We start from the raw sequence: 12,948 nt of genomic DNA on the forward strand, positions 1-12,948 counted from the left end.
TCTAATCTTATTGTGCTAGTTATATCAAATAAAAGAATAACATTTTATTATCAAAATTGTGGTGGCCTTAAGTCTAAATTAATTGATGTTCGTTTGAATATTTTGCAATGCGATTATGACGTCATAGTATTGACTGAAACATGGTTTAACTCTGGAGTAAATACTGCCGAGTTATTCGATAATAAATACAATGTATTCCGACGTGATAGGGACCTGGTGGGAACTGCGAAAAAAGGCGGCGGCGGGGTTCTAATCGCTGTAAAGTCTAACATCCTCGCGACCCGCAGAACCGAGTGGGAGTCAGCTAACGTCGAAGATGTTTTTGTTGTCCTTACCCTCAATAAGCGTATGTTTATAATAAATGGAGTTTATCTTCCCCCAAAATCGGCCTTTAGTGTTTATCAGTCTTATTGTAATAAATTGGAAAAAATTAATAATCATTTCCATGAGACATATATTTGCGTGCTAGGTGATTTCAACCTACCATCTATCAATTGGGAGCTCAATTCGGCAACACAGGAGCTAGCGCCCTCTGGCGGCGAACTCTGTCCGATAGGAAAGCTTCTTTTAAACACTACTAACTTATTAGGTCTGAAACAATATAATAAATACCTTAATATTAATGACCGAATTTTAGATTTAATCTTCTATGATGATAAATGTGAGGTCTCACTTCCGGATACTGTACTATCGAACATTGATAGGCATCATCCAGCTGTCCAATTCGATATCGACTTAGAGTCACCCCCGCCTATCCCTTTAAATTGTTTACCTTCGTATAATTTCAGAAAAGCTGACTACTCGCGTATATCCACGGAGTTGAATAGAGTTAACTGGGAATTAGAACTAATTAAATTGCAACCTAACGAGGCCGTTGAGCGCTTTTATTGCTTAATCTTTAATATTATTGACGACTGTGTACCCTTAAAAAAAATCAAAGTGTCTAAGTATCCAAAATGGTTTTCTCCGGCGCTTATAAATGCCCTTAAAAGGAAAATGAAGGCATGGCGTAAGTGGAATACCTATAAGGCTTTAGCTGATTATCGTGAATTTGCATTACTTCGCTCCCGTTGCAAAGTACTCCTCTTAGAATGTTTCAACAGCTATACCCATAACACAGAGATATCCTTAAAACAGAATATAAAATCCTTTTGGTCTTACGTCTCATCCCTTAAAAAGGATTCCTCGGGCTATCCTGCTACAATGTTCTACGAAGACAGGCCATTTTTTGGAGGTAAACAAATTGCTAATACCTTTTCAGAGTTTTTCTATTCAGTCTTTGAGCATAAAGAGAATGTACAATTGAATGACCTCATAGCTCTCCCAACTTCAGAAAGCGCACCAAATGTTTCTAACTTACACGTTTGCAAAACAGATATTCTAAAGAAACTAATAAATATTGATGTTAATAAGGGAGCTGGGCCTGACAAGGTAAGCCCATTTTTTATTAAAAACACTGCCACCGCTCTAGTGATCCCGCTATATATAATCTTTAATAAATGTTTGCATTCAGGAACTTTCCCTGAGAAGTGGAAAGTATCTCATGTCACCCCGATTCACAAATCCGGTTCGCGCTCCCAAATAACTAACTACCGCCCGATTTCTGTACAGTCCTGTATTCCAAAAATATTTGAGGCGCTCGTTCGTGATCAAATGTTTGCTGCTCTTGAAACTTCCATCTTGTCGGAGCAACATGGATTCATGAGAAACAGATCAACATTAACAAACCTTTTACCCTACACTAACTTATTGTTCGAGTCTATGGATAAAAGACAGCAGGTAGATGTAATATTTACTGATTTTAGGAAAGCGTTCGATAAGGTTGACCATCTGCTTCTTCTTAAAAAACTCGCGTTCAATGGTATCCGCGGTAACCTTCTACGATGGTTCGTTTCGTACCTATCTAATAGGTCTCAAATTGTTGTCGTCAATGGCTTTGCATCACAGCGCAAATTAGTCACATCAGGAGTAATCCAGGGATCGATATTAGGCCCACTCTTGTATACACTGTTCATTAACGACATCAAACAATGTTTTAAGAATAGCCATTTTCTTATGTTCGCCGACGATCTGAAAATATTTAAAGTCGTCGAGTCTATTGACGACAGTAATTTACTTCAAAATGATGTAAATGTTTTTCTTGATTACTGTTCTAAAAATAAGCTGCAATTAGCAAGTGATAAATGCTTGCAGATGACCTTTACAAAAAATAAAAAAAGAATTATCAACTCTAAATACAAAATAGGTAACGCGAATATCAAAAAAGTGTCAACGGCTCGTGATCTAGGAATCTTATTCGATGATAAACTAGACTTCCAATTGCACATAGAGCGTAATATTTCAAAAGCGTATCAAATGCTAGGTTTCGTTCTGAGAACAGCAAAGGTCTTTAAAAAATCTTCAAGTTATCTTCTGCTGTATAAATCACTGATTAGACCCCACTTAGAATATGGCTCAGTAATCTGGAACCCACTGTATAAAAAATATGCAAATGCAATAGAAATGGTTCAAAAAAAGTTCTTGCGGGCATTGCACAGACGATTGACAGGGAAACGTCTATCTTACGTTGATCTGTTGCAGTATTATAAGTTGCAGTCATTAGAGACCAGACGCAAATGCTGTGACGCAATTACTGTATATAATATCTGTAAAGGGCATTTTAACAGTATGGAATTGCTGGAGCGGATACGGTTCAGAGTCCCAGCTCGATGCAGCTCGCGCTCTAATGCTTTGTTCTCAGTTCCCACCGCCTCCAGTAACGCCGGGTTGCGAGCCCCCTTGCGTCGTATTTGTAACACTTATAATAAAGAATTTACTTCCATCGATATATTCAATGTCACTAGGCCCAAATTTCGTAACCAAATACTCAATATCCTCAACGGCCATCATAGTGTCCGTCAGTAATCTGTCGTCATCATCGCTAGTATCTCTGCTGTCATTGTACCTAATAATATATTGATCAGATTGGTTGTCAGTACTTTCAACTTTACTATATTTTTCTTGTTTCTCTCATTTAAATTGTAGAACCTAAATAATAAATATTATAATTCACATAAGAATGGTCTACAACACTTGGTTAACTTGTATGTAAAGATACGTTTTAGTTAAGTCCGTTTATTTTAAGTATGTTTTAGTGAGAGCGTTTAAGGAAGTAAGTGTTCATCTCAATATTATATGTATCTAACAATGTAAGCTATTATCCTGTCGCATACTTCTGTTGTTTCTCCAATAAATAAAAAAAAAAAAAAAAAAAAGTGCGAAAAAGAGGAAATTCGAAACGAGTGGCGATAAATTAAAACACGACCGAAGGGAGTGTTTTAAATCGACACGAGTTGCGAATTACCTATTTGCACGTGTATCGAACAACGTTTTAATGTACATATCGCACTTTAAAGTTTCGACATACGCACGAAAAGTGCTATTTTACGCACTAGTGCGGAAAAATAGCCCCATATGTACTGTAAAAATATATTTAACCATCTTCTATAGGTAGTACAATAACTAAGAAGTTTATGAGAGGTAAACGATGTCAAGTTGGTATTTAAAACAATTGAGTAGAGAAAATATGTTGAAGAATTGCGAAGAAGTTAAATTCTTATCTGCGCGTTCCAGCATTATACGCTTATTATATTATAATTACCTATAACAATGGTTCTCGATTAGTCTTGTATTGTTTTTGATTATGATCTATTGAGCTATTGTTTACGAGTCTTATGTTACCAATTATCACTGGAATTACTGCATAATATGAATTCTATTATCTATATACATATATACCTGTATACACCTATAAGTATAAAAACCTGATTCGATTTTACATTTATTTTACTCGTATCTCAATCTAACTTCAAATCTTACTCAATCAACCATGAATTTGATTTAGGGCTTATTTTTCAGTCAACGAATTATCTTATCCGTCTGTTTAATTACCAAATATTTTATTGTTATCTAACCAGCGATAGCTCTTGCATCAAAGAAACATATCGTAAGGTCGATTGTCGATGGTCGATGTAATTTTACAATAAGGTCAATGTGGCTAATTCCGTCATAGGGACTATTCCGTCCACTAGCGTATATTTCTTTGATTTTCAATTGGAGGAAAAAAAGCCATCTGCTTTTGATTGCTGAAACTAAAAGCAATCGAGGCTTTGTCGATGAAATTATCAATTATGTTCGTTGTTCGAGAAAATGCTAGTAGACGAAATAGTCCCTATGATGGATTTAGCCACATTGACCTTGTTGTAAAATTACATTATGTTGCCTTAAGACAAATTTACGACTGGCGGCGAGAAAGAGGGCAGCACTTGACTATTTTATTTCCAACTAGCGACCCGCCCTGGCTTCGCACGGGTTAACAAATTATACATAAACCTTCCTCTTGAATCACTCTATCAATTAAAAAAACCGCATCAAAATCCGTTGCATAGTTTTAAAGATCTAAGCATACATAGGGACAGACAGACAGCGGGAAGCGACTTTGTTTTATACTATGTAGTGATAAAAGTGATGCAGATAAACTCGTTTCTTGCTCCTAGCTGATCGTCGCCAGACACACATCTGCCTTTTGTAAAGTCAAATGAATGATGAACGAACGATGATGAATGAATGAACTAGTGTGATTTTACCAATGTTTCCAGCACCTCTGCAAATCCAGCGAGATAGTGAACGAAGAACACGAGATAGTGCAGATGAGCTACTATCAGAACACGCTGCTGGTGTCCAGCTTGTACCGCACGATAGTGTGCGAGAAGCGAGACGGCAAGTGGTCGATCAACCAAATAGGCAAGCGAGAGAGGAAGAGGTAAGCTTTAATAAATTCTGTTACATAAATAGGATTACATGGAGAAGGATCGGCCAAATAGCTGGTCATAACACGTTGCACTGTTTACGCAGCAAAATGTATAAGGCGAATGACCGTCTATCTGGCTAGACCGTCTACAAGTTCATTCGCCGCTTGTTTTTCTTCCCTACTCTTGCATTTGTACACATACCACATACTCCATTTACAGATGGTCTACAGCAGCATAAACGCAACGTCATTGCGTTAAATTTCGGTGCGGTAGGTCCTGTACACGGTTGATACACGGTTGTTAGTACAATTAAAGCCAAGCTAAAGGCTAAAGAAAGTCTAGAACGCTACGTTCAGCCATAGAGAAAAAAATACATAGAGTGCTCACTCCATACATCAGTTTTAGTACCAAAAAGACTATTAGCATCTAGCATCGAGTAGCGGAACTATCAGTACTGCTACTTGACAATAGACGTAGCACCGACCGGAAAGTCTTATGCTGTTGAGATAAGACTTTCCGGTCGGTGCTACATCTATTGTCAAGTAGCAGTACTGATAGTTCCGTTACTCGATGCTAGATGTAGACACTGAAATGAATAGTCTGAACTGATGTATGGAGTGAGCACTCTTGTCTTACTATATTTCTCTATGGTTCAGCTAAGATGTTGGTGTTTAAATGAATATTTGATGTGTTCTTCCAGCCTGTGCCAGCTCGGCGCGGTGTTCCAGTACTCGTACTCGCCGGGCGGCGGCGGCGCGCCCGTCGCCTACTGCGCGCGCCCGGGGCTCCGGCTGTGGCGCGCCGGCCGCACCGGGCAGGTGCTGCACACGCTCATGTTCAAGGTTAGCTTCGCTAAACCCAATCAAGGAATTGAGGGAACTCTTCGAATCTTATACATGAGCATAGATATTTGATTGTTGAAGCTGATCTAAAATATAATTCAACGACAAGTATTTTACGTCTTTGGATAAATTGTGAGCGTGTTTAGCGCCCTTCTGTATTATTGGGACTGGAAAATTTGCTTCCGCCCGTATAATGTTGTGCCCTTCATAATGGATAGTGTGAGTTCGCCTATATATTGGGCGCCTGTGCCCAGGGTCGGGCTAAGCCCGACGTTCAGAGCGCGCTTGGAGCGCTCCTATACTGGAAGGTCGGGCCTCGCCTGTATATTGGACGCCGGCGGAGCCTTTCATGCTCAACAGTTGTGCTTATCCCTAAGTTCAGAGCGCATTTAGTGCGCTCCTATATAAAGGGCGAGGCCTGTACGCCGGGCGAAGGCTTATGGCGTAATTCATAAACGGCTGCTAACTTAATCAGTTGATGATCGTCGTTTGTCCCTATCTGTCGTTATGCCATAGAGAGGAACAAACGACGATCAGCTGATTAACTTAGCAGACGTTTATGAATAACGCCGTTAAGCAATAAACCCTTCAACCATTAATCCACAGGACGCGATATCCAACCCCCTCACCATCGCCGAGCTGCTCAACCCGTCCTCGCGCAAGCACAACCATTCCGACACGGAGTACAACCTGGGGCCGCTACATGTGTTCAGGGAGCATTACCTCGTGGCGCACAACGAGCACTTCCTTTATGTGCTCGACCCCGACACGCTGCGGGCCACAGCTGTGGTGGACGATCTTAGAAGGTAAACACAGCCACTCGGACATGGAGGACACTGGAGGCGCTACATGTGTTCAGGGAGCATTACCTCGTGGCGCACAACGAGCACTTCCTTTATGTGCTCGACCCCGACACGCTGCGGGCCACAGCTGTGGTGGACGATCTTAGAAGGTAAACACAGCCACTCAGACATGGAGGACACTGGAGCCGCTACATGTGTTCAGGGAGCGTTACCTCGTGGCGCACAACGAGCACTTCCTTTTATGTGCTCGACCCCGACACGCTGCGGGCCACAGCTGTGGTAGACGATCTTAGAAGGTAAACACAGCCACTCCGACATGGAGTACAACCTGGGGCCGCTCCATGTGTTCAGGGAGCATTACCTCGTGGCGCACAACGAGCACTTCCTCTACGTGCTCGACCCCGACACGCTGCGGGCCACAGCTGTGGTGGACGATCTTAGAAGGTAAACACAGCCACTCGGACATGGAGGACACTGGAGGCGCTACATGTGTTCAGGGAGCATTACCTCGTGGCGCACAACGAGCACTTCCTCTACGTGCTCGACCCCGACACGCTGCGGGCCACAGCTGTGGTGGACGACCTTAGAAGGTAAACACAGCCACTCGGACATGGAGTACAACCTGGGGCCGCTACATGTGTTCAGGGAGCATTACCTCGTGGCGCACAACGAGCACTTCCTCTACGTGCTCGACCCCGACACGCTGCGGGCCACAGCTGTGGTGGACGATCTTAGAAGGTAAACACAGCCACTCGGACATGGAGGACACTGGAGGCGCTACATGTGTTCAGGGAGCATTACCTCGTGGCGCACAACGAGCACTTCCTCTACGTGCTCGACCCCGACACGCTGCGGGCCACAGCTGTGGTGGACGACCTTAGAAGGTAAACACAGCCACTCGGACATGGAGTACAACCTGGGGCCGCTACATGTGTTCAGGGAGCATTACCTCGTGGCGCACAACGAGCACTTCCTCTACGTGCTCGACCCCGACACACTGAGAGCGACTGCTGTCGTTGATGACTTGAGAAGGTATTTTATTGAAATCTAGCTTATTTAGGAGCATTTGTCAAAAAAAGACATACCGTTAGAAGGTTAGTTTTAAAGAACATACAGGATGCTTAACCGAGACTGTCCTAGATACGGCAACTATGAAGGATGGCTAAATGTGTCCTCGAGAATAACCCACATGATGATCCCATATCGAAGAAGACACTAAACATAGCCATAATAAATCTCTAGAGCCGGTTGACCAGCTGTAAAAACATTTTTTTTAATTTTCGCTATAGTCTAACTAATATCAAATGAACTTCTTCCACTCCGCCAGCAAAACTTTATTGATATATGTTTTCCAATAATTATTAGTGAACATATCTAAAAGCTTAGTTCGTCGCTATATTATTATAAAAATCGCCCCTGTGTTCCAGGATCCTCTCAGTGGCGGTAAACAAGGACGAGATTTTCGTGCTAGAGGGAGGCCGCTCGCTCGTGCGTCTCGCTCACGCGCCCGAGCCCGCCACGCTCGCTTCAGGTCTGTTTGCTAAGAACGCATGACACACATACACATACCATACAGATCTCTTATAAAGAGGGTAGAATAAATTCCATTAGCCTTCAAAATTACTTCATATTCGCTTCACTTTTGCTTGGCTTATGCCTGTTGACTTAGATGTTATATAGACAGGGAGTATTACTGCAATGTTCTGCCGCCAGAGTGCAGCACTAGCGCCTTTCGTAAACCATAGAGTAACTTATACATACTGTGCCTTAAACGGTTTTTTGACAAGTTTTCACAGACAATAAAATATGACATTGATACATCAAGGCGGTTTGTTTACAACGGGCCTACCGGGGAACGCGAAGTCAAAACTCAGCTATCTGCCTCTTTATCGCTCGAATATGCAAGAGAGAGGTTAGATAGCAAAATTTACCCTTAGATTGTGACGGATTGTGGAAGTGGCGCCCTCTACGCAGTTTCGCGTAATATTCCCTATTACAAATCGTCGATTCTAAGAACCACCTCACACTAGCGTCTCCCGAGCATCGGCGTGTAAACTCTATGGCTGCTGCTCGACGCAACGTCAGCGCAAATGCGCAGCGACGCTACTTTCCGTAGCGCTGACTAGACGCCGACGCTCAAAAGACGCTAGTGTGGGCCCTAATTCGTTCGCCAGAAAATTACCAAAAGCCGAAAAAACTTTTGTCATCATAGGTACACAATTACACATAGCGGTAGAGACGCCTCAAAACTAAATCTTTTTTATGCTAGATGCTTCTTATGTAGTTATAGATATTTTTATTCTCTTGGATACATTCTTGTGATAGATATAGGGTAAACTATCCTGTTGTTGGTATTGACTTGACCCCCTTCAACCCTGTTTAAAGGCCGCGGCCTGTTTAAAGCGGTGGGGATTCCAATTATTGGATAGTTTACCCTGATATGAGTAGGTTCGTAGTAAGGTGCAGGGGGGGGGGGCATTTAGACTGCGGGGTAATTTAAACTAATCGAAATATCTTCCATGTTTTACATTATTAACTAGAGGCACACACAACACATCTTTTGCGCTATCTGGACATGTATGGCACTCTAGTTAATAAATGTAAAACATGGAAGATATTTCGTTTAGTTTAAATTATCCCGCAGTCTAAATGGCCCCCCTGCACCTTACATATATTATACTCGTAATTCTGTGTTTTCCATTTAGTATTTAATTGTGACTTTAGATGTATTTTGCACAATATGTTATTCAGCACTTAATTAAAACTAAGCAGAGTTACTTAATTTCTAATCAATAATTAGTATTAAATATTTCAGTTATTAATTACATCACTGAAACCTTGTGATTGACAGTCTATGTTCATTTGATTTTTAACCTTAACTCGAATAGAATACGGATGATATTTAAAACACGCTCAATCTCCACGGGAGATCCCCATTTATCGTCCTAAGGCCCAGCCATACAAACGAAACATCCAAAATTTGCCACTGAAATTTGAACCTAAACTGTAGGAAAAAGAGTTGATTTTGCGTTGATTGAAAATTGAACGAAACAAAGCAAAAGCGACTCTGTTCCAATTGAACATGGTTTAAATTACATTGAACTGAATAGGTACTATAGGTAGGGCCTTGGGCCTTAGGAGGTTAATGGCGCTAAGGGTAAATGTCACGTGTTTAACTTTTTGACTAATGCCATAAAATGAAATACCTTACAAGGAAGCGTGCGTGAACAGTAGGGGGCAGCACCTGGGTGCGTGGCCAAGATGCTAATCGTTTCTAGCACACTTCCACATATTATTATTTGTTTTATTATTATTTTTTATTTAGTAATTAAAACTTAAATCTATCATTACAGGTTTTACCTAATGCGATAGATAAGCGACACACCAATTACTCATTATAACTCGCCCTCAACCCAAAAGACGACTAGGGCAATTTTTTTTTATAGTGCGACTCAGACAGTTAAGTTTCATTCGCTACGGAGCGAACGATTGGCATCTTGACTAGGCACCAAGTTATCACGAGTTGACAGACTCTCGGATCCAACGTGCAGTCACTATGTATATGACTTTGTGTTAAGGGTTTTCATTAAATGTTCAACCCCTCGACTGATATTGTTATTGACAAACCTTCGTACAGTCCGATACGTGCATATAATAAATAATAAGCGTGTTTAGAGGGTTAAAATCATCTGTCAATCAAAATATGGAAGTAACCAAGGTGTTGTTGATTAAAAAATGTATCCGTCCTTTGAGTTGTAAAATTTTGGACCAAGGGTGACGACGCGCCTTCCAATAATATATGTATGTTAGGAACTGACGACACGTCCAGTTATAAAGTGAGTGGTAACAAATCTAATCATATTAATAGATGTAAGAAATAAACTGATAATCATGGTAATACTTAATAATTTTAAGAATTAGTATGTGTATATTGGTGGAGGATTCGAACTTGCAAATTATGTCAATTTGATATCATTCTGACATGCGCCCGTACATCTCGCTCGTACTTATATATATAAATAATAACACAAAACACAAACACACACACAAAACACATCAATAACAGAAGAGAAAGAGAGGGAAGTTCGAATCAAGCCTTTGGGCCTGTAACGGGAGTTAAAATGATTACTTAATATTGAAATGTTTGTACTTAATCATAATGTGCCTTATACCTACCTACTACAACGAATTTAGACAGATATAGAGATGTTAAGTAAATGTGTCGTTTTCAAACAAAAGGTATCACGGTTCCGTTTGTCGATAAGGTCAATTTTAAAGTTACGCTTTATTGAGTACTGACAATATAATTACCCTTTTGCATGGAAACGGCACAAATAGTACTTTAACACATTAATTGCTACGCAGCCAAACACGACATCCGCGCCAGGTCACAAAAATTTCGTCATATAAAGCTGTAGTACCACGATCCCGACTATCGGGTCGTCCGGCCTGGGAACGAAATCATAAAATACCCGATAGTCGGGTTTTCGGTACTGAATGTGTTAACAAACTTGTATCTTTATCAGTTGTGTGCCATTTTGTTGTTTTTTCTCGGGCACAAGTTTATTTCTTATTCTGCTGTCACAAAGGCACAGTTTGAAGAGCACTTGAATATTTAGTTTAGTCGAAAGTTACCTGTCAATGGAACGGTTAGTTTAATTTAGTTATATTCGGTTCTAGGTTATTGTTACCGTTAGTTATTTTGTTTTTAACTTACATGTCTTTTCACCAAGGATGACGAACTGTTTAAGTGATAGACCGTATCTTTGAACATGTTCACATAACAAGACAACATCACTAAAGCCCCGTTTAGACGGTTCAAGAACTTGCATGCTATTTTTGTTACACTGCGGTATTTGGTCGATCGACTGAATTCAATGTATGTACTGTGTAGTTAGCAATGTATCGAATATTGCATGCAAGTTAAATGGGGCTTAACTTTAGTTCATTCCATTCGCGCCATCTTTGATGCATCGATTTGAAGTTGTTTGTGACCTAAAATCTTTTGAAGATGTTAAAAAAATTACCTACATTCCAAATTTATTCAAATAAGATCCAACCATCGATTCACGTCTAAAGCCCCGTCTCCATATCGCGCGGCAAACCATCGAACATTGGCTCGCGCGTTAGCCGCGCGCAATGGATACCGGGCGCATCGAGTTGACTCGCGCGGTAGTCCGGTATCCATTGCGCGCGGCTGCCGCGCGAGCCAATGTTCGATGGTTTGCCGCGCGATACGGAGACGGGGCTTTATATGCGTTTGGTTTTGACATATATTTTGCGGGTACGTTGCACCAGTGTTAAGTTTTGATGCGTGTGGTTTAAACCTTAATAATACAATTATTAATTAATTTTCTATGGGCCACTGGCACCATCCCACTAATCCGGGGTTAACGGGTTAAAATCATGGTTACATGATTATAATTTGACGCTAGGTTAACGGGTTACCCGGCTAACCCCGGGCTAGTGGAATGGTGCAAGTGGGCCTATTAATCCAATCAATATTAAATCTAGTTACAGTAGTCACTTGATGGCAAAATAAACTTTATAATAACTATGTCATAGAACATAAGACATACCTACATTGTGTTTACACAAGTATTTTAACTATGCAAGTATGCACCTACGTATTTTATTCTAACAAATGTTTATACTAATTTGATAATAGTTATTACATGAGGTTGTTACTTACTGCGATGATAGTTTTACTTAGTTTTATCACTTTATTATCATTGTGTATCTGCATTAGTGTAAGATAGTGAGTTTATAGTGCCTTAACGGATACCAAATAAGGACCAATGTATTTTAGTTTAAATATACCCAAGAGATTTATATATAGATGTAATGACTTCCCGTAAGTGCTAAAAAAATTAAATGTTTAAATGACCATTCGCGGTTAATGCCATAACATAACTTACTATCAGCCGATTTTCTTGAGTACATATGCCATTATAATAAGGGCTTATTGCCTTGGCCATACTCTGAGCTAGCTAATCTAACTATATGCTTGCACTTCTTATCTGAATCAGTTAGTAATCTTACATTAAGATGTATTATATAGTCTGTCAAGCCATTTCCGTTAGTGCAAAAAAAAACGGCAAATTTAAAAATGTAGGGTTATCGTCCCACAGAAAATTTGAATTTCGCGCCTTTTTCTACTGACAAAGTTGTTCGACAGACTATACATAATACATATGTCTAATATTTTTTGTTAAGTATTATAAACGACCTAACCATAAGGGCCTTAAGGAGCTACCAGGTATTTCTAAGCAAATTCCTGCGCTTCCCTTACATACTTTTATATTATATTATATATTAACGGCATTTGTGAATCTTGTGATATTGAATTCAAACATTTTGTTCTTGTTAGTTATATGCATTTATAGTTAAGTGGTCCAAAGCACGAGTCGTATTATTCCGTTTTCTGTATTATTCCAATTTCTGTATTCCTATATTGCCCGAAAAGTATTCGTTATGTAATGTATTACCTGTGAACTTAATATTACTTACCCT

At 40.2% G+C, this 12,948-nt stretch overlaps 1 protein-coding gene across 1 annotated transcript in view; it reads left to right on the forward strand.

Annotated features, from left to right (window-relative positions):
- The window catches only part of LOC134655429 (WD repeat-containing protein CG11141), a 29,381-nt gene that overhangs the window by 5,025 nt on the left and 11,408 nt on the right, over positions 1-12,948 (forward strand). The window contains exons 4-7 of the mRNA XM_063510897.1: positions 4,638-4,801; positions 5,491-5,632; positions 6,239-6,438; positions 7,863-7,966. Of these exons, the coding sequence (XP_063366967.1) occupies positions 4,638-4,801; positions 5,491-5,632; positions 6,239-6,438; positions 7,863-7,966 (610 nt within the window). The remainder of the gene's footprint in view (positions 1-4,637; positions 4,802-5,490; positions 5,633-6,238; positions 6,439-7,862; positions 7,967-12,948) is intronic.

Source organism: Cydia amplana, chromosome 16 (assembly GCF_948474715.1).
Source record: "Cydia amplana chromosome 16, ilCydAmpl1.1, whole genome shotgun sequence".
Taxonomy (NCBI): Eukaryota; Metazoa; Arthropoda; class Insecta; order Lepidoptera; family Tortricidae; genus Cydia; species Cydia amplana.